Genomic DNA, 26624 nt, shown 5'->3' with positions numbered 1-26624 from the left:
AGGTCTCAGTTTCCTCATTTATAAAATTGAGTGGTTGAATTCTGTAACCTCTAAAGTACCCACCAGCTCTAAATCTATGATCTTATGAAAATTCTGGGGGAATACAAGTCTGAAGTCTTAGTCCTGTTCCAAATAGTGGTGAATCATGGTGAGGGCAGATGCTGTACACCAATGTCATATCAAGAAGTTGGGCCAGGGAGTCCCCCCCATGCCATGTGCAAAATATCATTTGTATATTAACAATCTGGGTTCAACCACTTTCCTCTTTGATCATCTTGGTCAGGTCATTTAAACTCTCTTTTAGCTTCATCTCTAAAATGAGAGAGTTGAACTAGACAACCCTTAGACCATTCAAGCTCCAAACCTGTGATCCCAGAATCCCCTTTGGCCTCCCACAGTGCCCCATATTCCACCATTGGAGAGTTAATGGAGATATTTATACAGAGCCTGGCTGACCCCTTGCAGGGATTTGGTAGGGTTTGAGAAGTTGACTCAGATGATTCCTCTGATCCCTTAAAAAGAAAAAATGTAAGACTCTGATTCAATTCTGGCTTTGCTTTCTTGTCTCCTCTTCTAAGCTGCAAATTTCCCAGGAAAGGAGAGCACCCTTCAGTCCCCAATACCTCAAGATGAATGAATTTTATTAGACACTTTCTCCAGGTCAAAAGGGTCTCTCTGGGGTTGTAAGATTGGGACTGCTGGGTGGAAGATTGATAGGGACTGAAGGATGCAGAAAAAAGGAGGTAATTTTGGGGATCAGTTCTTTTGGGGGGAGGCAACCCCACAACAAACACTCAAGGAGAGAGGCTTCTTTGGGATGACTTTATTTGTCTCCTTGTCACATAAATGTGTCCTCTTCCTCTTTGACTCTAGGAGAAATAGATCTATATGAGAGGGGTATAGGGGAAGGGGGTGGGACAGGAGAAGCCTGGGGAGAATTCATATTTGAGTGAGAGGACAGGGAAGATAAAGGTGGATGATGAGGAGAGGGTACAACCACTTTCTGCTTCATGGGCTGCAGGACTCGAGGTTTAGGTGCAGTAACCTCTACATTTTGGTTCTGAGGAAGATTGTTGGATCCCACAAAGATTAGGTAGATAATGGCTCCCATGAGTGCTCCTAATGGTGGGGCAACCACAGGGACCCACCACCAGCTGTCTGCCGCTCTGCAAAGGAGACAGAAAAGTTAAGACATTGAGGCACAGAACAGAGAACTACCTGGCCCAAGAGCCAGATGACATATGACTCACTCCCCCAAACAATCACAGTCAGAGTCCTCAATTTTATATGCAACAGAGGGGGCTCATCTTGCCCTAACCATGGAATAACCCCAACCTACTTTCCGCAGAGTGGAGAGGAAACAGAAATCGTATCAGAGCTGGAGAAAGTATCTAATAAAATTCATTCATCTTGAGGTATTAGGTACTGAATAAGAGGCTTAGAAATTAAGTCCATGTCCCTCTTTTTTACAGATAGGGGAACTGAGGATAGGAGAGAGCAAAAGCACCTGCCCAAGGTCATGTGACTCAATTACTGCAGAGGTTAACTAGTAGCAAAGCTTGTACTAGAAATCAAGCCTGCCAACTCCCAGAATCTGTATCTAATTCAGAATTCTGTATCTAAGTGAATAGAGAGCCAGCCCTGTAGTCAGGAAGGTTTAGGTCCTTCTGTCTCTGACACACAGAACCCCCTGGCAAGTGTTGAAGTTGGGGGTGGTGTGGGTGTGGGGGAGACCGCTCAGGAAATGCTTGTTACATTTAATAGAACCAAATGAAATTGAATTACGTGAAGACTTCATTGCCCCAACCAGCAATGCTTGTGAAGATCCTTGGAGGCAGGTCCCTGGATGGGTTGATGGCGTAACCTGTGTTCATGCCCAGTGACAATCCTATTGTGACCACGAGGACACCTATGACCAAAGCATGGGTCCCTTGCAGAGCTGGGTTGTTCTTTTTGTCAGTGATGGCCAACAGGCATAGCTGGAGTATTCCGGTTAAGTATATCTATGGAAACCAAAAAAAAAAAAAAAAAAAAAGGAAACCTCACCCCAAGGAGCACCTGTTGGGAAGAGAACCTGACTTTGGAGAAGTGGCCCAGCAAACTAGAGGACACCATTTTCACCTGAATTTCCTCCTGTGATACTGAGCAGTAGAGATTGGAATTGGAGTTCAGCAAAGGGGTAGGAGTTCATTCATTCATTCATTTTTTCATTTGTTCATTCATTTAACAAAGATTTGTTAAACACCTACTATGTACAAGGGAAGACCATGCTAGCTCCTAGGGACAAAGAAAATAAATGTCACACACGGGAGTTTACAATCTAGCATGACCTGTACGATGGCCACTATACAAATATTATACAAACTTAAATATGATCACTTCCTAGGGGGAAGCTGTGGTTTAGTGGAAAGAGCACTCAATATGGAGTCAGAAGACCTGTGTTCAAATTCTGGTTCTTCCACTTACTGTCTATGTCCCCTGGGCAAATAATTTCATTTTTTTGTAGGACTGGGGAGTTTCTTCTTCTGTAAAATGAGGGGGTTGAGCAGAATGATCTTTAAGGTCCCTTGTAGTCCTAAATTGTATTATGTCATTTCACTTCTCAGAACCTCAGTTTTCCAATTTGTAAAGTGGGGAAAATAATATCTGCCCCACCAGCCTCATAGAATAGTTGTGAGAATCAAATGAGATAAGGTATGTGTAGGTGTTTTATAAATTATCAGTCTCTATATAAATTTCAGCTGTTAACATTATTGTGAGAAAGAGCATGGCCAAGAGTGGTACATAGAAAGAACAGGAGCATTAGAGTCGGTAAGACCTGTCACCTCTGACATGGAATGGCTGTGTGACTCTGGGCAAGTACCCCAGATGTCTAAGAATATAAGTTGTAGGACGTTTAGAGATATACATTAGCAGGGGGAATTTTCTCACTGAGAATATCACAAGTTAAGACACATATTCTCCTCCTCAAACCCTGCCGGCCCCCCTTGCCAAATGTGCTATGAAAGATTCAAGAAAAGGAGAACTCACTTCCCAGTGGGAGGAATAGGGAAGACTTCTACAAGGAGGTGGAATCTCATTTGGGTCTCAAAACAAGGGAGGTGGTTTCAGAAAAACCTGGGAAGACATATGAATAGATGCAAAGTGAAGTGAGCAGAACCAGGAGAACATTGCACACAGTAGCAGCAATACCATACAATGGTCAACTGTGAATGACTTAGCTATTCTGATCAATATAATAATCTAAGCCAGTTCCAAAGGACTTATGATGAACAATGCCATCCACCTCCAAAGAAAGAACTGATGGAGTCCAAATGCAGATTGAAGCATAATTTTTTTCACTTTATTTTTCTTCCTTTTTTTTCTTTGCCAACGTGGTTAGTATGGAAGTATGTTTTGATGACTTCACATGAGGGAGTGAATCCAGAAATCAAGTGTTTTAAAAAAACCTGAATGTCAATAATAGTAATTTTTTTTAAAGGGAAGGATTTAAATAAGAAACAATAGGGATTGGAAGGAGGCCACTTCAGCCGTGAGGAGCATTCTGAACAAAGACATGACATAAGGGTCAAAGCTCAGTGAGGCGATCAGATGGAGTCTTAACATAGTCAATGGTATTTTTATGATGTGGAAGCCATCCTAAAGTGGAGAATCATAATGTATGGAGTTGGTAGGGCATTCTGGTGCTAGTATATTAAGAGGAGACATGTGGCACAGTGGCTAGACTGCTGGATCATGAAGATCTGAGTTCAAATACTGCCAGGAGCAATTAGTAGCTGTGTGAGATTTAACCTCTTTTACCCTCAGTTTCTTCATCTGTAAAAATAAGAACACTCCCCCCACAGGGATCAAAACAGGTGATATACGTAAAGTGCTTTACAAACTTTAAAGCAACTATATAAATCAATTTGTCAAAACCTTTCAGAACCAGTGGAAGAAAATTACAGCTGGGATCTGCCTGGTGACTTGAGGAGGAGAGTGGCTCTGTGAAAAACACTGGGATAACCCACTTAGGAGATCAGGATGGCAAGAAGTTAGGTGTTCAGAAACCAAATCATTCCTTAAAATGTACAAGGAGAAAAAGGCAGCTCTCTTTCTCAACCCTACAGGCCACAAAAGGGAAGCTCAACATGTTTTTTGAAAACAATTCCATGACAATTTTGCACTTATCTAGGTCTGATATGACTTACTTAAAGCCAGTTATGAAGGACAAGCTTGAACTTGCTAGAATTGCAAGAACTAAAACTCAATGTGGGGAAAGGTTTAGTCAGAATGATGGAAGACGCATCGAGACAGATGGGAACTAAGGGAAGGAATTGTATTCAGTGTTGATTCTCCCTCTTGCCTTTTCCAATCCAATCCAAATCCGAGGTAATAGCACTAATTCATGTGGGCACTTAATACATGTGCCTACCATGTATAAGGCATTGCAAAGTGATACAGAAACCAAATTCAATAGTCCCTGCATTTACATTCTACTCAGAGATATACCATGTAAACATAAACATACAGAAGATTCTTTGAAGGAAAGAACGCTAACATCTAGTGGAATCAGGAAGACTTCCCGGGGAATGTGATATGTGAGCCTTGCAGGAGATATACTTAGAGGCACAGGTGAATTCCAAGGTTGGGGCACAGAGAGAAGAGATGGGATACCAAGTTTGGAGGGAAGTACATAGGACAGCAGGCCTGAAAGGGAGATGGTGTAAAAAAGAATAATATGATTTAAATCTGGAAAAACAGTCTGGAGCCAGATTGTGAAGGTCTTCAAAAGCCAAACAGAGGAGTCTGTATTTTATTTCTAGAAGTAGGGAAGTTACTAAAAGTTTTCAAGCAGAGGCTTAACATGGTTGGACTTGTGTTTTAGGAATATCAATCTGATGAGATGCTAATGCGCTGTTGGAGTTGTGAACTGATTCAACCATTATATAGAGCAATTTGGAACTGTGCCCAAAGGGCTATAAAATCATGCATATACTTTGACCCAGAAATGTCATTACTAGGTCTGTATCCCAGAAGAGATTTTTTAAAAAAGGATAAAGACTTCTATGTACAAAATGTTTATAGCAGCTCTTTTCTGGTTGCAAAGAACTGGAAATTGAGGGATACCTATCAATTGGAAAATGACTGAAGAAGTTGTGGTATATGATTGTAATGGAATACTATTGTGCTAGCAGGATGCTCTGAGAAAAACCTGGGAAGACCTATGTGAACTGAGGTGAACTGAAATGAGCAGAACCAGTGCAACATCCTATGGAGTAACAGCAGTATTGTATGACAATCTACCGTGAATAACTTGGTTATTTTGGTAATACAATGATCCAAGATAACTCTGAAGGACTTATGATGAAGAATACTATCCATTCCCAGAGAAAGAACCGATGGAGTCTGAATATAGATCAAAGCATTCTTTTTTACTTTCTTTACTTTTCTTATTTTGGGGGGAGTGTCTATGTTTTCTTTTACAACATGACTAAACTTATATATCAAATAATTTTTTAAAAAGGAATATCAATTTGTCAGCTAGGTGGAGGATAGATTGGAAAGTGAAGAGACTGGAAAGCAGGAGCATCATTAGAAAGTTGTTACACCCATCCTTGGCAAGTAGGCCTTAACCAGGATGGTGGCTATGTGGTGGTAATGGATGCAAGATATGCTGGGGAGGTACTATTGATAAGACTCAGCAACTGATTGACTGTGTGGAATGAGGGCAAGGGAAGGTTTAAGGATTGACCCTAACATAGCAAACCTGAGTGACTGGAGGGAGTGATAGTGCTCTCAGTAGGAAGAAATATGCTTAGAGGAGGAGTAGATTTACAGGGGAAGAGAAGGAGTTCTGTTTTGCACATGCTGAGTTTGAGCTCTAACCTCTAGTTAGACATGTCAGCTAGGCAGATTAGGGAGACAGAATAGGATTGGTTATATCAATCTGGGATAATTAAACACATAAAAGCTGATGAGAAGGGGAGGAGAGAGTGAGAGGAGGAGAGAGAGCAAAAAGGGAGAGGAGAGAGAGGGGGAGAGAGGGGGAGAGAGAGAGAGAGAGAAAGAGGGGGAGAGAGAGAGAGAGAGAGAGAGAGGGGTAGTATAATGGATAGCCCTGGGACTAGAGTGAGGAGGAACTTTGTTCAAATTTCACATCAGGCACACTTGTTTGCTGTGTGATCCTAGCAAGTCACTTAACTTCAGTTTCCTAAACTGTAAAACGGGGATGATAATAGCACCTACCTCCTAGGGTTGTTGTGAGGATCAAATGAGATAATATTTCTAAAGCTTTTAGCACAGTGCCTGGCACATAGTAGATATTTAATAAATGCTTGTTTCCTTCCTTCCTTCTTTCCTTCCTAGTCCAGAGTCTTGGAGGACACCTACAGTTGGGGGTGGGACAAAGATGACCCAACAAAGGAGACTTACTAAATCCCCTCCCCTTCTTTTCTCACCACCCAGATCCTATCCATGATTCTCATAACCTAATTCAGGTCCTAACCATGAGTTACACCCTAAACAACCTCATTGATTTTCTCTTTCTCTGATTTTTTCCAAGCTCCCAAACTCTGGTTTCTTGATTCTATGCTGTTCTACAGTGTTCTCTCTTTGTTCTGACGATGCAAATCCTGCCTCCCTTTCTGTACTGTAAGCTCCCCAAGACCAAGACCACATGACCTCCAAGTCCTCTCATCTGCCTAGAACAAGAAAGGGCATAAAATCCTTCAACCCAGTTTACTTATTTGCTTCTTAAAGAAGACAATACCATATGAAAGTGAATAAACAAATGGAAGAATTTCAGTTACTGTAATAATAAGCAAATAAGTGAATGAGATATTTCAGGGCCAAATGCCTTCTTGGGGCTTCTCAGATAACAGACCTTCTTTGCTTTTACATAGAGACAGTCCTGTTAGTGGACTGAAATATTGTCTCTGGGGCACATGTTCAGGGGGGGTGGGAGAAGGGTTAAAATTGGCCCTCTACTTGGGCAGATTTGGTTTGAGGGAAGCTGAAGTGTTCACCCTTCCCCTGACATAGCTCTCCCCTCTTCCCAGATCCCACCCTCGGATTATTGGATGTACTAATATAGTAGAGAGCACAGGCAGGGTTGTCTGGGTCCAGAAGACCCCTATATTTCATTTGTATGGAAGTGGTCTAGGAGGGCCCTTAAATTTCTCCCATAACACTTGAAGGTCCTACCCCCTCTCATTTCCCCCACCTAGACTCTGAGCCCCTCACTCACCACTGACCTCATCTATGAATCCCCTCCACAGAGTCATGTGGGACGCAGGATATGTAGCAAATATGCCTGCAGTTGCCCGGGGTCCAGTGACTGTCAGATTCCCATCCGTGTACCGTATGAGCGCATCTGGGAAGAGAGGGTGAAAATCACAACTGGTTAGTCTTGGACTATTATGGACTCAAAGCAACCAAAAATCTAGGACCTATGACTCTTTCCCCTGCCCTAACCCCTAAGCCAGCTGGGAAACTAGGCTTCAGGGCCCAGAAGGAGATGAGACAGTAGGTAGCCTGAGCTATTTTCCTTCCTATGTAACCCCCATAGTGTATAGGACTTGAGAGAGATATAGAATAAAGACTGGAAAACATCTATCTGGTAGTGGAGTAAGCAAACAGAAATATTTACTTTAGGAAGAGAATACCCTCTTTATTAAGGGCAGAGAGTGAAGAAGACAGGCATGATTATATACTCAATACCACCCATTTCACAGATAGGGAGACAGAAGTCCAGAGTTGAGAAATGATTTGGAATTCTTGAATATCAGAGCTTGAAGGGAACTTGGAAATCACCTAACCTAATAATCCTAATTTTACAGTTGAGGAATCAGGAGACTTGCCCTAGGTCACATAGTAAATTAATAGCAGAGCCTAGATCTTCTAACCTCAGATCTGTGAAAAGTCATATATATCTATGTATATATCTATAAACATATATGTGTGTGTATACGCACATATCTGCTTAGTCTACTACATACACACACACGCACACACACGTATATATATGTGCATATATATACGTGTGTGTCTGTGTGTGTGTCTGTGTGTGTGTGTGTAGTAGACTAAGACAACAGGGCTCTGTTCATGGGACCTCCAGATTCTACTACTGTGTGACTCACCATAAAAGAGGCCATATATGGTAACTGATGCTAAGAAGGATCCAAAGCACTGTCCCACTATGTAAACAGGAAATTTCTTCCAGGGCATCTGACCCAGGACGCAGCTTGTAAACGTAATAGCACTGTTCATGTGGGCACCTAGAGGAAGGAGAGTAAGCAATGGGGCTTATGGGGAAAGGGAACTTGGTCTGAAATACATCCCTAATGTCAGCCAGTGTGACATAGACCCTGGGCTGGGGGAAGTGGGGGAAGGGAACTTAAGAAAAAGATCTAGGGGTGGAGCCTTCAAAGAAATTGTGGAGGAGGGGGAAGGAGAATTTGGAAAGGGAACCTTCAGGGGAATATAAAAGGGAAGGTTGGGGGGGGTTCCTGGAATGACTGGCAATCAGTGAAGGAGGATAAGTTTTTTGGGTGGGCTGGGAGGTCCCCAGTCACAGTTCTTCATTACTTTGGACATGCAAAAATGATGTAGTGTTCGAGGGAAAAAAGACTGGAATCAGCTTATGTAGACAAATAAGGCAAATAAGGCAAGGGCTGATCTGTTTTAGAGGCAGGGTCTGATTCCCAGATACTCACCAGAGATTCCCCCAGCCACGTGGACCCCCATGGCAACACCAAAGCCAAATCCCAAGTTGATGCTGAGGTATGTCCCATAATCACTCCCCCCTAGAACCTTCTGGGCCACAGATCCCAAACCAAACACCTGGCTCCAAAAAGAGAAGAGCAAAAATTTGAGATCTCTGACTCCTGCTGTCTCCTAAGCTTAGGCTGTATGGTCCCACCCTTAGGGGACTCCCAAACTGGGTGACCCAAAGAGATACCGCAAATGGCTTAAGGAGGACCTATCTTGTGTGCATACGTCCCTCCCTCTGGATTCATCTTCATCCATCTTCATCCCACCCGCTTTCTAGCATCTCCCAAATGGGTGTTCGTTGCCCCCATCACCCTGCCATGCCCTTAGCAGTGTCAAAACACTTAAACTTTTGACTGTGATCTCATCAATCCCATCTCTGTACAGTTCCTTTTTATCAATAGGATGCCCTTTAGACCATCATACCCTGTCCTCTCCTTCTCCCCACTGCCAAGATAGAAAAATAAGGAAGGGCTTTTTGGAGAAAGAACATAGGAGGTGACAAATAAATATGTGTTGATTTTTGAAAGGAAGAAAGCCAGGAACTGGAAAAGGCCATTCCCTTGCATGGAGACAACCCCCAAGCTTGAAAACCTCTCTTATCCCCTCTGCTCAGAGCCTCCATAGGCCTAAAGGGAAGCTGCCTTTCTAACAAAAATCAGATATAAAAGAAACTAGTTGGTGGGGAAAAGAAATGAGACAGCAGCTTCTACTCTCCTCACCCAACCAAAGCTCCCTCATCTGTGCCTTAGGTTATCAACATCAGTTCTAAACTTAACGAAAGCACAGTGTACCAGACCTACTCTGACCAAGGCCGTGCACCATGGAACCAAGCTGGGAGAGGCATATGTGTGGTCTCTACAGGGTTTGAAAACTGGCCTCCACTGGGTGTAACTATCCACCAGAGGATTTGTACCTTTGCTGTGACACCCGTATACATGGACTTGGCATGAAATACCTATGTCCTCACTAAAGAGTAGTCTTTTTCCCCTTAACATTTATCTCTAATTCAATTTCAACCTCTTAAGTTCAGCTCATCATTATAGCCTGTGAAGACCTTTTTTTATTTTGGATTCCACTTCTGTCCTTCAACATAGTAATTCTCTTTCCCAACTTTATAGCAGCTGTAAATTTGATGAGAATGCAGGTTTTCAAATTAAGTGGGAAAAAATCAACAGCAGACAAGGGCAGTTACAAAATCACTGAATCTAGTCTGATTCTTAGGAGGCTGAGATGGGAAACAAAAAAGGCGGGGGCACTTCTATTTTTTTCTTCCAAAGAGCACCAGAGAAAGGCAGATCTGAAAGGTATATTCTGTACCTTCGGTTCCAAGGTTAACAGCCCTCATGGGGCTGGAATTCTTTAGTATCAATGAGTAACTGCCCCTTGATGGTTGAAATGGTAGAGGGGGTTTAAATCTGGGAGAGAGAAAGAGAGGAAGAGATTGGATCCAGAGATACTTCCTTGATAAGCCCCATCTCTTTAGGGATTTGGGATGAGTGCAGATGATGGGTTATCTAATCTATTTCTCCTCCCCTTTCTAATTAAGGTAGGCCTAAAGAAGAAGAAGGAGCTGTTGGATGAGATAGTGGATAGAGCAATGGTCTTGGATTCAGGAAAACCTGAGTTCAGATCTGACCTCAGATATTTACTAGCTATGTGATCCTGGACAAGTCACTCAACCCCTCCTTGCCTCCCTTCCTCCCCTGTAAAATAAGGCACACTGGAGAAGGAAATGACAACTCTAGTATCTTTGCCAAGGACTTATCACAAAAAGTTGAACACAACTTCCCAATAACAAAAAAAGGAAAAGGAGATGAAGGGGAGTTTTATCTCCCATTTGCAAAAATCTCAAGGAATTATAACAGCTGCTGTCTATTATCTAATCAATACCTGACCATGTAACAAGCCAGGGAACTGTTTAGGGACATTAGCTCCTCCCCACTCCCACCTCAGTCTTTCTCTAAAAGGTGGAGAAGAACACTGATTTGGAGTCCAAAGATGCTGGTTTAAACCCTTGCTTCCTATCTGTGTGACCTTGGACATATCAGTCATTTCCCCTCTCTCTGCCTCAGTGTCCTCATATGTCAAAAAGGGAATAATGCAATGCCTAGTTTACAGAATTGTTGAGGATCTAATGAGGTAATAGGATGTGAAAGTCCTCTGAAGAAATTTATGTTGATTGTTTTCCTCTTTTTTTGTCTTCCTTGTCCATCACTTTTAGAAATATTAATTCAAAAAGGTAGCAATGCCATTTATTGTGAGCCACTCTGTGTCCCAACTCATAAAACTCTAGCCTACATCCTGCTCCCATCATGATCACTCTCTCCTTCTAAGGCCAAGTTTTATCATTTTTTATTTTATGCCTCCTCTTATTACCCTGGATGCTGACTGCCCTTGAGCACTCAAACCTCCTCCTGGGATGGGATGCACTCCTAGAAAAGAAAAGTCTTTCTCCAAGAAAGTGCTCTCCTAATAAGCAAATCCCCCCCAGCCTAAATCCATTATAAGACCCTAGATTCTCCCCATAGTCACCTTCCCCCTCCTCCTTACCAGAGTCCCTTTCTACTCCCTGCCCCAGAAGCCTTCATTTTCTCATTCTGTTCTCCTATAGCCCTTACTCTTGTTGAGAAACTGAAGAAATTACTATCCCTTACCTGTTCACCTAGGGAGTGGGTGGGATGCATCTCCAATACCCTTTTTGTCTCTTACCTCCTCTCTCCCCATTCCTACAATTTCCCATATCCTTTCCCATTAAAAGATAATTGATTTATTTAAAGTTCACCCTAGAATTTAGTCCATGAAAGACTTGAGAACACTACATTAAAGCTCTGTGGAATTAATAATGCCCTATATTTGTATAGTGCTTACATATAAGCACTGTATAGATAGGGAAACTGAGGCCCAGAGAGATTAAATGACTTATCCAAAATTATACAGTGAAAGAACAAGGACTCCAATTCAACTCATGAGTCCTTAACTCCAAGTTCAATGCTATTACCTTCCTGAACTTTGGTCTGGTTTAGGGGGGAGAGACTAACTGTTGACTTGTCTTTGTGTCCTCTGCTGACTGGAGTTGGGTCATACCAGTATGGCCCATATGGCACTAGTTATGGGCTAAATAGAAAGACTGGTTTTATTGACAATGGAGTAGCAGAAGTTAGGTGAATTTTATCTTGAACCACCTCATTTCTTAACACTTTGTAAGGTCTTCCCCAATCCCTTCCCCCATCACTTTGTCCTCTCCAAGGTCACCAATGACCTTCTAATTATCAAATCCAATCACTTCTCCATTCTCATCTTCTTCAACCTCCACGCAGTACCAGCTGTGGAACCTTTGACAAGTCACCTCCCCTCAGTTTCCTGATCTGTAAAGTACAAAATGAGGGAGGCCTGATTAGGTAGCAGTGGGTCTGAAAAAAATCTGAGGGTTCAAGTGGCCCACAAGCTTGATATGTATCAGCAGCCAAAAACATAATGAGATCTTGGGTTGCCTTAAGAGAAGCAGAAATTTCAGGAATAAGGAGGTAACTGTCACTCTGTGTTCTACCCTGGAGAGACTACTTCTGGGGTACTGTGTTCAGTTCAGGCCACCAGGACTTAGAAAGAGCATTTGATGAGGCCTTGGGTTCATGTCCTAGACTAGATAATGTGCTGCATGTTCATACATATTACCAACAATAATTCAGAAAAAATAGAGACATTTTTGCTAAGTGTTCAGTAATGTAAGTTTAAAATCATACTTGATTAAGATTCAATTATTTATCCAGATTTATACAATTTAACAAAAATATATTACATGATATTTAATAAAATTAAATACATAAACTTCTTGACACTATGCAAAACCCCCTAAAAAAATTTAAATTGTATTCATTCAAGCCTAGCTTCAGTTTCAACTCTCCAGGAAAACCCTGTAATACTGTCCCCAGCTCATACTGACCTTTCTGTTCTCAGAACTCCTGTAGCAGGTAGGTTAAATCTGAGGCAAACATCCTAGCCTTTATTCACGTATTAGCCTGTGGTGTTCTCTAATTATTTCATACACATGGGTCTTGTCTCCCCATTAGACTATGAGCTTCCCTTGGACAGGGGGATTATGTCCTCTCCCACTTCTCATTAGACCAAGTTTGTGTCTCCCCTTCCTCCTCGGCACCCTCAACCCTCTTTCCAAAGGAAGCAAGGAGAAGGAACCCTGGGCTCCTGGCTCCCCTGGGGTACCTTTCTCTCATCTGGAGCTCTAGAGACAATACCCACAGCATCCTTCTTTGTCCTCTGCCCATTGGAGATAAGAGGACGGCTATTCCCTGGATAGTCAAGATATCACACAACAATACTCCCTTTCCTCTGACCAGGATGACTCCCTCCCTCACCCACCCCCCTTGACCCAGGCATCTGTAGGAGGAAGTAAAAATGGGTCCCTCCTTCATCACTGGCCTCTCACCATCATGACATATGTACTCATGAATTCAGCCAAGAATTCTCTCATCATGTCTCCCCGCAAAACTTCCTGCATGCGCTGCATGACATCACTGGATGTCTGTAGTCTGCTTAAGGGTTGGCTTCTGGGTAAAACACTGGAAAGGCAGAGAGAAAAAGAGGAGGAATGAGGTCCAGCTCCCTGTGTTGGCTCTCTTTGCCCTCTCAGACTCTCATTTAAGCTCTTTTCTTGCCCTGCATCCACCAGGTTTAAAGCTTAACTTCTCCCATGCCCCCAATCACTCCTCCCCACTCATGACTGGGGTCCTCTTCCTGGGACAAGCTAGCAGGGAAGGGTGTCCAGCTCTGTGTCCAGTGAAGTTTCTGGAAAGACCAACAGAGAGTTTATGGAAAAAATGAAGGACAGACAGTTCCTGGGGCTTAATCGGGATTTACCTCTTGTTTGCATAGTATAGTGCTGAAGTAAAGAGGAAAAGTTTTGGCCATATCCATTTGACAGAGGGGAAGGATAAGATGGAGGGTGGCTAGGTGTCACAGTGGATTGAGTATGAATGGGAACACATTTAGTGAAGACTTCTCAGGGATACTCTAGGGAGTCTTCTCCCTAGAGTAAAAGAGACCTTAGGCCCAGGTTTCCATTCCTCCAGAGTCAGGGAATTTCCACATAAGGCTATATATTGCATTAGGATCAGTGATTGGATATGACTCACTACTTCCTCAATACCTAATTTGCATATACGCACGCAGTTTGCAGTCCTCACATAGGTCCACTTGATTTGCATAAATTCTCAATGCTCATTTGCATGAGTCGTCAATACTTCATTTGCATATATTTTCAATGCATAATTTGCATATAATGACGTGTATTTTCATGGGCTTTGTAACATCCGGGGAGCAGGAAATTTGAACCAGGTTTCAAAAGGGATTGGTTAGATTTCGTGCCTAGAATGTAAGACCTTGCTTCTCAGCCAATGAGAATAATGGTCAGCTGTGGGAGGGGGACTTCCGAGTCAGGGTCTATATAAATTGCATTCTGCTTCTGTAAGGTGCCTCCTGACTCCAGCTTTACTGGTGAAGGGACCACCTGCTTCTCCTAATAAAGGAGATTTTCTGTTTTTACTTTGAGACACCTCTGAGCAGTCAATTTGAGTAAGGGAGGGGTCATGCTTCCCCCACACAAGTGCCAGGCTTGAAATCAGAAACTCATCTTCCTGAGTTCAGTCTGGCCCCAGATACTTCCTAAAGCTGTGTGACCCTGGGGAAAATTTGCCTCAGTTTCCTCATTTGTAAAATGAGCTGGAGAGGAAATTGGTAAACCACCTCAGTATCTTTGCTAAGGAAACCTCAGTTGGGGTCACAAAGAATCAGACATGCCTGAAATGGCTAAACAAGGATAAGACTGAGCAGAAAGTCTGGAGGCAGCTAAGCAAAAGTAGGGAAACAAAACTTGAAATGATAAAGGGGAGATCTCAGAGGGAAAAAAGGGTGGGGGAGGGTCAGCTGTCAGAAATAACGGGTTCCATGTTTGTAAGCAAAAATATGGTGCCAACCTCTGTGGACAGGGAGGTGAGGATGGTGGTGGTGGTGGTGATGGGGTGAGAGTAGAGCGGAAGAGGGAGTCAGATCAAGGACAATCTCTGCAATCAGTGATGAATTCGGTAAACCTTGTGAAAACATCACTGAGATAAGTGTCAAAAGACTGTGAACAGTTACTCCAAAAAGCTGTGTTCTGCCAACAATCCTGACTTTCCTCAGACAGACACAGCAGCACCTGTGCTGAACTAAGGTGGTCCAGTGAGACACTAGTTTTAATCCCAGCTATCCATACTAATGGATTAAAGAGCAGAAGCACAGGTAATCCAAAAGTGGCTACTAAACTGAAGATCTTTCGTGCTTAGCTTTGATAAGTGTTTGTTCTCACAAGTAAATGGGGGGATTGAGATAGCTGACAATACCATCATAGGGGTGAAGGTGAGGGGGGAGTGAGTGGGGATCACAAGTGATCTCCATGAGGAAGAAAAGGTGAGGCATTGAAAGAGACTTAACATGACTTCATAAGTCTGATAAACCTCTGACAACCCAAATAAAGAGTTGATCTAGGAGTTCTCCTTAATCAGATTTGTTAAGCACACAGAAGGATGAGTCTTTGTTGGGAATTTAACAAGCCTCCTAGAGGGGAGTCATTGTCAGTACTTTCAATTGCAACCTCCCATGGAGGGGGAAAGTGTCCATTGGCACCTTGTTGAGAAGGCTAATGACTTGATAAGGTCTTAAGTGACAAAGGTTGCTCCCAAGATGCACCACTCCATTTGGAGTTGCTGTTTGGCACTTCCTAAAGGATGGGCTGCCTTCTAGGTAAATTGGTTCAGACCCTTGGGAAGATGAACTCTTATCAGAGCCACCCCTTCTCATTAGCCTATAAAAGTAAGTTCCAACTATTGTTCTGTAAGAAATGGTGAGGGGGGGATTTCAGAAAAACCTGGAAAGACTTGCATGAACTGATGCAGAGTGAAGTGAACAGAACCAGCTCACAGTAACAGCAACACTGTACAATGACCCATTTTGTGTTAGCTCTTTTCAGCAATGCAGTGATCTAAGACAATTCCAAAAGACTTGTGATGGAAAATGCTATCCCTATTGGGGGAAAAACTGTGGAGTCTGAATGTAGATTGAAGCATACTATTTTCTTTTGTTTGTTTTTGTTTTTTCTTTCTCATGGTTTTTCTCTTTTGTCCTGATTCTTCTTTTACATGACTAATGTAGAAGTATGTTTAATATGATTGCACATGTATAGCCTATATCAGATTCCATGCCATCTTGGGGAAGGGGGGAGGGGAGGAAGGGGGGAAATGTAGAACTCAAAATCTTATAAAACTGAATGTTCAAGACTATATATATGTATATATGTGTATATATATATATATATATATATATATATATATATATATATATATATATATATAGAGAGAGAGAGAGAGAGAGAGAGAGAGAGAGAGAGAGAGAGAGAGAGAGAGAGAAGGGGGGGGGGAAGAGAGAGAGAGAGTTAAATAAGTCCATCAAGAACTCAGGATCTTTTTGCCTTTCTCCTTCCTCCTTTCCTCCAGAGATGATCCTCCTGAGAGAAGAACAGGTAGGGATGGAAATAGGTTGGGCATTGCCTACCTCCACCCCCAAGATCCACCTAACAGCAGAAACAGTTATGATTTTCTTTTCCCACATGACCCAAGAGAGAAGTCGGAGGCAGGGTGAGGATTTCTTAGGCACAGTGATCTCAGAATCTAGACTTCCAGCCAGAAAAATGGAGATGTCTGGCATAGTGCCAGCCTCAGAGATTGCTTCATAAAAAACCTTAAGTTTGAGGGTCTGAGAAAGCCATACAAGCAAGGGGATCTTCTCAAGGTCTCTCCTGGAGATAAGAGAGGATTGCCCACATAACTCCTGATGCTGGATGGAGGAGGGGCAAGGGACTAAAAGCCATGTCACCGAGAGAAAAAGGAACAGAGCTCTGCCCTGCACTATTACAGTAAGTTATTTGGATGGTGTAGGTCTGATGTGAAGGAAGTTGCCTCTCTTACAGCCTCAAGTGTATTTCCTTTCCAAGAAAGATCACGCCCTCCAGAGGTTTCTGTGAAACAACAGAGGGGATTCACTGAAATGTCAGGTAGTTTCCTTCAAGGGAGGGAGAAAGGTTCAAACTACAGGATAACATGATGAGTCTGGTGGAGACTATGCAGAATTTTATGGGAACGTGGTACTCACTGAAGAAGGAGAGGAACATTAATTTTTTTATGGACTGTTACAAGTCCCTTAATAAGGTTTCTGCATTTGTTTATGGACTCCTGTAATTTCATTGCATCTTCTTCATTTCCTTTGGGGTGAGATCAAAGCTACCCTGTACCTCGTATCTATTTGTTATCATGAGTGCTTGTATGGAAAGGGATGACCTTTTAAACCCATATCTCTAAGACTGAGGCACAATCTATATTCAGCTATTTCCCAGAATAAACTCCAAGTCAGAAAAGATACAAGCCAAAAAGAAGCAACACTTATAGGACTGCCTCCAGGACTAGACCTTGGTTCATACAAGCCAACAGTTCAGAATTCTGGGCCATGGGTTACAAAAAAATGTAAAAATAGATACAAATATCCACCCCTTGCTGCCAGTCTGATCTCCCACTCAAGATGTGGAAAGCCTCCAGGGTGAAAAGAAGAAACTTTGCCTTTGACCTCCCTTGCTCCTGCTATGCCTGTCCCTTTTTCAGGAAGTGAAAGAGGAAAGTCGTCAGGGAGTGGACTTTCATTTCCTGCTATGACATCTTCTGCCTAATCTCCAGCCCTTAGAGGGACTAGCAGTAGTGAAACAGGGCTTCTCATTCGACCGTCTGACCATCTGACCATCTCACCTCATGTTACACTTGAGTCTCATGGCTGATCTCCAGCCTCCTCTCTGAAGAGGCAGTGATGAGCATTCTCACACCTGATTGTATCTGATGCATCCCAGTGATTGTGAACCCTCATCCTCCAAACTCCTTTCCCCATTCCTTACCACCTAATTCTTTATTCCCATTCCCCCTCAACCCTCCCGCTGCAAAGTCCCAACCAAATGCCATCTGTTCCTTCCATACTGTGCCCTCTGGAATGCCTGTTCCATGGGCAACTAACTTCCCTTCATTCTAAATCTTTTCATCTTCTAATGATCACTGAAACCTGGCTCCCCTTCTGGCCACTCTCTCCACTACTGGATTTAATTATTCCCGTCTGCTCATTGGTTGAAGAAGGGGAATTGGAATACTCCTTGTTCTCCCATTGTCACTTTCAGGCTCTCCCCCTTCCTCCACTACTCAATAACCTCACCTCCTTTGAATTTCATGCTATTCATGGTAATCAAAATCCTGATAGCTGTTGTGTGTACTCACTCTCCTTTCTCAATGAGTTTGGTACCTGGCTCACAATTTTTCTCTCCTTCCCAACTCCTGCCTTTGAGACTCCGTCTCAAACCCCCTAACTACTTAGTTTCTAAAACTATTCACTTCTCATGATCTGTTCCCCCACCTTACCTTAGACACACACAAAGATGGTTGTACCCTTGAACTTGCCATCACCCCCAAATGCATTACAACTCCATGTTCAAGAATTGTTAAATTCTCTTATCTAACCATAATCTATTTTCTTCCCACCACTCCCTCTGGCCTTCCTGACCTCCAATCTCTTAGTTCTTTCTCAGACTGTCTTTCCTATACTAGCCAATCTTCTCTTTTCTCTATCTTGACCCCTTGGGTCAACTATTTCAATTCTATACTATCCTCTTCTCTTGAGTCCCCAGCTCCTTAGGTCTCCAACTGAATCTTGCCAAATCTCAGACTCTCACTATCTGCCATCTTCTCTCCTAATGCTGCTAAACAAAAGTGGAGAAAACCATGAAACCATTCTGACTGAATCCCCTACAAATTTATGTACACAATAGGTGTATGTACATACAGTATGTGTACAGTATGTACACAGTAGGCCCTTCCTTCTGCTAGGCAGTTCTACACCAGCCTTATCAACTCACTATCTCATTTTCTACTGTAGCACTTCTAAACCTTTTCATCCCTCCTCAGATCTCTCTTTCAGCTAAGAACCTTGTTTCATATTTGACAGAAAAAAATTTGAGGCCATTCGTTCCCTCTTCTCCCCTCTTCTTCAAATCACTCAAATGCCTTCTGCCACTATCTCCTTCACCCCGTCCCTTACTTTGAGGTGGTCTTACTCTTTACAAGGTCTATTCCTCTACCTGCACAAGTGATCCCCCTCCTATCTCCTCCAAAAGATTGCCCCCTCTGTCATCCCCACTCTGTCACTTGGATTCTATCTCTTATTATCTACAAATTCCTTTCCTATTGCTTATAAACATACATAGCCATGTCTCTCCCATCCTCAAAAGGCTCTCTCACTTGAACCTTCCATCCTCACTAATTATCATCCTATATCTCTTCTGCACTTTGTGACTAAATATCTTGAAAAGGTTGTATATAATAAGTGCTTCCACCTTTTCTCCTCTCACTTACTTGTTAACCCTTTACAATCTAGCTTCTGACTTCAGCATCCTACCAAAACTTCTCTCTCCAAACTTACCAGTGATCTCTTAATTGACAATTCCAATAGCCTTTTCTCAATCCTCATTCTTGACCTCTTTGCAGCTTTTGATGACCACTTCTTGATACTCTCTTTTCTCTAGGTTTTCAGAACACCATTTTTGCCTGGTTCTCCTCCTACCTTTCAGATCACTTTACCTCTCAGTCTCCTTTTCTGGATCCTTCCTCCAGATCACTCCCTCTAACACTTCCACAAGCTTCTGTCCTGGACTCTCTCCTCTCCTCCCCTCCTCCCCTTTGCTCCTGCCCCCCCTTTTCCTCTCCTCTCCTCCTCTCCTCTCCCTTCTCCCCTCTTCTATCCCTCTCCTTTTCTCTTCTCTCTTCTCCTCTCCTTTCTTCTCCTCTCTTTTCCTCTTCTTTCCTCTCCTCTTCTCTCTCTTTACTACTGGTGATCTCCTCAGCTTCCATGGATTTAATTACCATTTCTAAGCTGATGATTCTCAGATCTACCTATACTGCCTTCACATCTCTACTGATCTCCAAAACCAAACTTTTTTAGTTTAGTAGGACAAAACTGAGATTGTTTTCTCCTCAGATAGCCTTTGAGAGAGAGTTCAGGGCCATTTCCAGAATACAGTGATGAATGATGCCTTAACAAAGTTCTATTCAATTCAACAAGTATTTGTGAATTTAGGCACATCTCATATTTTAGATATCAGTTTAGAACATAAAGTTCTTTATAAAATCTTATGAAGGAAGATAGTGAATGATTATGATGGTTCATAAAAGAAATGATGGAGAGGAAAATGAATTTATAGAAAGCTATGCAAGAAGAAAATCATCCCAAGAGCACTCAATGATAAAACTGGATGGAAAAAAACCACGACAAAGGAAACAGACGGGCAAGGTTTCTATGACAAACAATTCTTTCCATCAGGAGTTCAGAGAGAGTGCATCAGGAAGTAGAAGAAATGGCATTAAAAAGCACAGAAAGATACAAGCAAACAAGAACAAAGATGGGACAAGAGCATGAACCAGGACAAGTACCCATGGAGGAAGGCTACACTAGAAGTAAAATTATTTCAAGGATGTTGAGGAATAAATTTTCTAGATATCCTCGAAAGAGGAGGGAATGTTAAATTCTTGGAAAAATTTACTATAAAAAGATTAAAAAAATATCAGTAACCACATGCCTTCCTTCTGACTTCTACCTGATCTTTATGGAAATAAATCACACATTTATCAAGGACAGCCTTGACAAAAAATATGGGAAAGCAGTGAATTAGTTTTCATAGAGGATATTCTAGACTGGATCACATTTTTACAGCCACACAATTGCCCCAAAGGTACACAGAATATAAAATTCCACTGTGCTCGTATTTTTGTGGACTAAATAAAAAACTATTTGACTCAGTAGAGCTAGATTCCACCTTAAAGAGTAGTATTCTCTGACAAAGTATCTTCCATGCCTAGGTTAAAATCATACATACTTCCTTAAAAGATGAAATGGCTTTGTTTGACAATGCCCTGAGTATCATCTACCTCAAGTGAGACGTAAGTCAGTGAGACATGCCCACCAAGGTCTTTTCGCCACTGTGGAGGGTGTCTAGCACAGGTGAAATGAAAGAACTCCCTTCTAGATTGGGAGGTTTTCCAAAGGTTCTTATCTGTGGATTTCTGAAATATGGTAGATTGTCCAAAATGAGGTCTACAACCACTGGCCTAATTGTCCACATGGACAGTAACAACAAAAAAAAGTGGAAGAGCAGCCCCATGATTGCCATTTGGGTGGATAATTGTAAGGATTGTTGTTGTCTTTTAGTCATGTCTGACCCCTAAATCCCTTTTGGGATTTTCTTGGCAAAGATACTGGAGTGGTTGGCCATTGCCTTCTCCAGCCCATTTTACAGATGAAGAAACTGAGACAAACAGAATTAAATGACTTACCCTGGGTCGCACAGCTAATAAGTGTCTGAGGTCAGATTTGAATTCAGGAAGATGAGTCTTCCTGACTCCAGGCTCAGCACTCCATCCACTTCAACACCTAGATACCCAATTGTAAGTATAAACACTTGTGATGTCATTGGCATAGGGAACTCGAAGGTCAGGAAACTGCATGTACCCAGGCAGTCCAGTACTTTCTAGGAGATGTAAAGAATCTTTGAGATTTTCCAAGGACTCAGAGGTTAAGGAACTTGTCCAGGGTCGCACAACCAGTATAAGTTAAAGATGAGACTTGAACCCAGGCCTTTGAAGCTTTGAAGCCAGCTCTCTATCCATGATGACACCCTTTCTCTCCTGGGTCTATAGAACTGGCCTATCAGTGTATACATCTTAGAGGATCATTGCAAAAGGGCAAAGAGCTAGGCTCAAAATTCACCAGCAAGAGCAAAGGGGAGTCAGAGGGCATCTGGGGAATTGTGCAGTGTTTTTAATATTTCCAGCATCCTCCCCGAAACAAGGACCCATCTTTTTAACAAAAATATTCTTCCAGTAAGAAGAATTGCTATGTATTGCTATGAATCATGGAAGTGTCCAAAGAATTGAAACTGAAGTTCACATAAAATGCAGGTGGTGAGGCACGTGACCTTACATGAATTATACAAGTGAAGAGATATAAACTATCAAAGAGGATGCAGGCCAGCCATGCATCGAGACCAAGGTATGACCAAGAGACAGTGGTCAAGTCAAGGTGACAAGCATTTTATCTACCATGTACCAGGCACCGTATTAAACACTGGATGTACAAAGAAAGGCAAAACACAAATGCACAGAAAGGCTACATGGGTACTCATGAAATGTCAAGACATCCCCATCAGAGAAGTTTATGGGAGGGGCATATGCAAGAGATGTGCTTGATGAGCAGGAGGTCTGTAGGTTATAATCTATACAATTGGGGGAATTACTGATGTTGGTGAGATGGATGATCCACTTAATTTCTGAAGAATGACATTGGGTGGTGAGGATGATAAAGATGGAAAGAAATAACAGCACCTGATCTTGAGAAGTTTACAACAAAACAGGGCAGGCTAGGTGGCGCCCTGGAGTCGGGAGGACCTGAGTTCAAATCTGATCTCAGACACTTGCTATGTGACCCTGAGCAAGTCACCTAACCCTGTTTGCCTCACTATCCTCTAATATAAAATGAGCAGGAGAAGAAAATGGCAAACCACTTCAGTATCTTTGCCAAGGAAACCCCAAATGGGATCACAAAGAGTGGGACACAACTAATCAACAAAACGAGAATAAGACATGATTAAATAACTGGTATACAAGCAAGAAATGTGTCAAGAGAGGAAGCAATTTTAGATGGTGATCATTTCTCGTCCTTGGCAAAGATTTTGATCAAGTCTGATATGTCTATTCCTGTGGAAAGGAAGGAGAGAGAGGGGCCAGATGGGTTTTGAGCTAGTTGAATGGTCAGACCCAAAAACCTAATAATGGCTTGATGTTATCATGGAAGGTGGTCTCTACTGGAGGAGCTGAGGGAACCTGTGTTTGGCCCTGTGCTATTTTTATCAGTGAGCTGGATAAAGTACCCTTATCAAATTTGCAGGTGGCAAATTAAGAACTATACAAAAGTGAAGTGTGCTGCTTCAGGAGGTTTTCCCTCTCACTGGAAATTTTCAGGGAAAGTCAACATCCACTTTTTGTGTATATGGTAGAAGAGATTCTTGTACATGTATGAGTTGGCCTAGATGCCTCTGAGGCAAATTTCTTACTTGGAGATTCTGTGATTTCTGGGGGGCATCTGAGGTGGTCTCATGGAGAAAGAGCTTTTGAGTTGAGTCTTTAAGGAAAAGGGTGGCTATTCACCTATAGTAGGAGGGGGGTTAATATATTTGTTGAAATGAATTCACTTGAGGAAGTTTGAAGAGATGAAGAGCTAACTTTTGAACTTGAGTTTGAAATGCCAATTGGACATCTCTTTCTCCATAAAATGAGGGATGTGGTATCTGGGGTCTTTTCTGGCTCTACATTTATATGGGCCTATATCTTCTGTGGGCCTTAGTCTTTCTCATCTGTGCAATAAGTTTCCTAGAGGACAACTTTCCCAGGAGACCACTAGACTTGTTCAAAGATGAGTAATGAGTCAAAGGTGGAACGGAGATGGAAATTCACAGCTAGAGATTAAAATTTGGAGCCATCTGTACAAAGGAGATCTAGAAGGGACATCTAGAGTGAGAAGACTGGATCATCTATGCTACCAAAGGAGAAAATGAGGAACCACACACAGAATTTGTCAACCAACTCATCTATGAGTTTACAAGCAATTCTCTACTGAACCCTCTGTGCACCTAACCCCATCCTCTGTTACTTTTTGGGTAAGATAACAGAAAGGACAGACCTATTCCTTACCCTGAATATGGGTATGATTGGAGAAAAGAGATTTGCATCCAGTGGAGCTACTACAACAATTCAGTTCAAAACCATATGAACAGATGAACCAATCAATGAAAGAGGGGAAACAGAATAAGGAAGAGGAAAGTGATGAAAGTGGGAGAGGAGGCAATGTGTGTCCTTTCCTGTCAGGGAAGGTTAAAATTCTGAGGAAGAGATTGGAGTCACATAGAACTGTGATGATAATCATAGCTTACATTTCTATGTTGCTTTACATATATGATCTCATTTGATCCTCACAATAGCCTTAGGAGGTAACCTGATACATTATGCCCATTTTACAGAAGAGGACATTGAGGGTGAGAAAGGTTAAATGAATTGTCCAGTCACACGGTTAGTATTTGAAATGGTTGCTTTTTTAATTTTTTATCTTTTTTGAACTGTGCTTTTCTTGACCCCAAGTCCAGTGCTGCACTCACTAAACCACCTAGCTGTCTAACCGGCCATTATGAAAAGCACCCTTGCTCATTCATTCCCCTTCAGTTCTATTTGCCATCAGTTCCTCTCAAATCAATGAAAAGTGAAGGGAGAAGGAGAGGAATAGGAGAAAAGGAGAGGCAATAAAGAAACTTACTGTCTTTGTTGTGGGGTGTCCTCCATGGTGTAACTACTTCCACCCTGCAAGGACAGAAAAAAAAGAACTGTAACAGCATTAAGTTAGGAGCCTGTGGAGAGTCCCTGTGGTTCTCCAACTCCCTCCCACCCTTGGCATATTACCCATCTTTGAGCAAAAGTGCAGGGGTCTCCTGCAGAAGTTGTCTTCTGGGAAAAGACTATGGCCGGCAGAGGATTGGGACTTACATTTCCAAACATCCTAGGGCATCAGGAGAGAGCCTCTCTCCTTTCTAAATTCTCTACCAGGCTCCAAACACACACACACACACACACACACACACACACACACACACACACACACACACACACACACACACACACACCACACACTATGCTCCAGATTCTTTCCCTAGGCTCTCCACAAGCTTCATCCCCTTCGCTGTCCTGTTTAGACTCAGACCTAAGACTTGGGAATTCACCCCAAAAAGGGATGTAAAGATGGGGAAGGAACAGGGTAAGGCTCTTGGGACTGTAATCTTCTCATGGGGAATGACCTCAGGATTTGGTCTGATCGGGGTAGGGGTTGATGGAGAATATCTTGCCTCGACATGTTGACCATTCATAAGCCAGGAAGTCCTCTATTTAATATAACCTCAATCTCTCTTGCTGCTACTAAAACGTTAAACCTTTGATCTCCCTCTCTCCCTTTTCCCCATCAATAAATGGAGGGGGGGATGTGTGTGTGGACAGACAGCAATCTTGAGAACTCATTTAATCTATGTCCCTGCCTCAAGACAACATCACCTTCACCTCCTCCTAAAGAGCTGTAATCTCACTATTTTCCTCCCAAACCTGCCAGGACAGAAGGCCTGACTCCCCACCCCTTCTCCAAGACTTGCCTAATTCTCTTAATCTGTGTGGTAAAACCACACCCCTAAAACTCTGGACCCAAAGCCCCCCCCTTTCCCTAGCACCTCCAGTCTATTACAGGCTATTCAAGGAGAAGCCCCCCTTTTTTCCTGACCTGATTTCAGCCTGTTGGGATCATTACCCCCCTCAAAATCAAAACTCCTCAGAGTGGGGATCTCTTTCATCTCTTTCATGCCTGAACATTTCCCATACCCCATTTTTTCTACAGATCTAGGGGGCTGGAGGACTGGAAATTCTGGTTACCCACCCTTTAATAACAACACCTCACACTTGTAGAAACTTCGTGCTTTCCAAACCACTGTTCCCATTTATTATCTCATCTAATCCTTACCCTCTGTGGTAAGTAGATTACTAGCCCCATTTTACAGATAACAACACAGAGGTTAAGTTTTTCAGTCAGTAGAAGGTCTAGAACCCAAATCTCCTGTTTCCTAGGCAGTTATCTGTCCACTATATCTCATAGTTGTCTGAACCCTCCCTATTTTTTGGTACTTGGGTAAGAATGATTTTCTTTTCATTATCCATTTTTTTAAAAAACCCACCCACATCTGGTACATGTAATGGAGAGATAACTATAGTCTGCTTCTGTTTTCCCCTCCGTGTCCCCCATGTACAAGGCATACACAGGTCCCCTAAGAAATATCTAAGTCAAACAGCCTTCACTCACCCTTCCGCCCCTGGCTTACCCTGAAGGCCTGGGCCCACTGCCAACTCAGTTCCACTCTCCCACGTCTGTGTTCTCAGTTCGCACAGAGAGGAACTCTGTAGTTATAGCTGGTACCCCCAGAATTGGGTCTTCCATAGAGAGGACTCTCCCTGGTGTGCCTTGGCTTATGGCGCTTAGGCTCAGGAAGCCAGAGCAGGATTGGTCCTTCTGTCTCCTGTCCCCTTTCTACACTTGCCCAAGGTCCAGTGCCTCTTAGACACACAAAGAGAAAGGAGGCTCTGTCCTAGCTACCTCTCTGGGGGAGAGGTCAACGGGACAGAGGTATTAATAGCTACTCATGAGACACATTGAAAAAACAGGCAGCCAACATAACATGACTCTGGGACCCAGCACTAGCTGTTCCACTTTCTCCCCGAAGAGGGGGTCCAGGTACTGTGAAAACAAAATACCAAAGCCAACAGTTTCCCTTACCTCCCTTTGTGAGGTCAGTACCGTAGTCCTGTGCTTAGGCTGAGGTCATACAAGCACAGCATTTGAGCCATCAGGGACCCCAGAGGTCAAGTTCATTTCACACAGAAGCAAAAATGCCCTCTTTAAATTTCTCTTCTGTTTGAAGAAGATCTCCACTCAGAAGAGACCCATCATTCCCTGAGATAGCCCATTTCCCTTTTGGATAGCCCTAATGACTATGATAATTAGACAGTTCTAATTATTTGGGAGCAGCTAGGTGGTGCAATAAATAAGAATGCTGGGTCTCGGATCAGGAAGACTCGTCTTTGAGTGTTCAAATCTAGCCTCAGACACTT

General features: G+C 42.7%; 1 protein-coding gene across 2 annotated transcripts; it reads right to left on the bottom strand.

Annotated features, from left to right (window-relative positions):
• Window positions 1-808: 808 nt before the first annotated feature.
• Window positions 809-26260, bottom strand: AQP7 (aquaporin 7). 2 transcript variants are annotated; one of them, XM_072597018.1, is made up of 8 exons: window positions 25838-26260; window positions 24241-24284; window positions 13196-13328; window positions 8697-8823; window positions 8121-8258; window positions 7236-7354; window positions 1786-2003; window positions 809-1166 (listed from the first exon to the last, which is right to left on the bottom strand). In XM_072597018.1, the coding sequence occupies exons 2-8, from the start codon at window positions 24264-24266 to the stop codon at window positions 839-841; spliced, it is 1089 nt and encodes a 362-aa protein (XP_072453119.1). In that variant the 5' UTR covers window positions 24267-24284; window positions 25838-26260; the 3' UTR covers window positions 809-838. The 2 variants fall into 2 exon arrangements, with proteins under 2 accessions (XP_072453119.1, XP_072453120.1); XM_072597019.1 differs by having other exon boundaries at window positions 25819-25968.
• Window positions 26261-26624: the final 364 nt, after the last annotated feature.

Source organism: Notamacropus eugenii, chromosome 3, assembly GCF_028372415.1.
Source record: "Notamacropus eugenii isolate mMacEug1 chromosome 3, mMacEug1.pri_v2, whole genome shotgun sequence".
NCBI classification, from domain to species: domain Eukaryota; kingdom Metazoa; phylum Chordata; class Mammalia; order Diprotodontia; family Macropodidae; genus Notamacropus; species Notamacropus eugenii.
The sequence above is the reverse complement of the archived record's forward strand: the minus strand, read 5'-3'. Positions and strand labels throughout refer to the sequence as shown.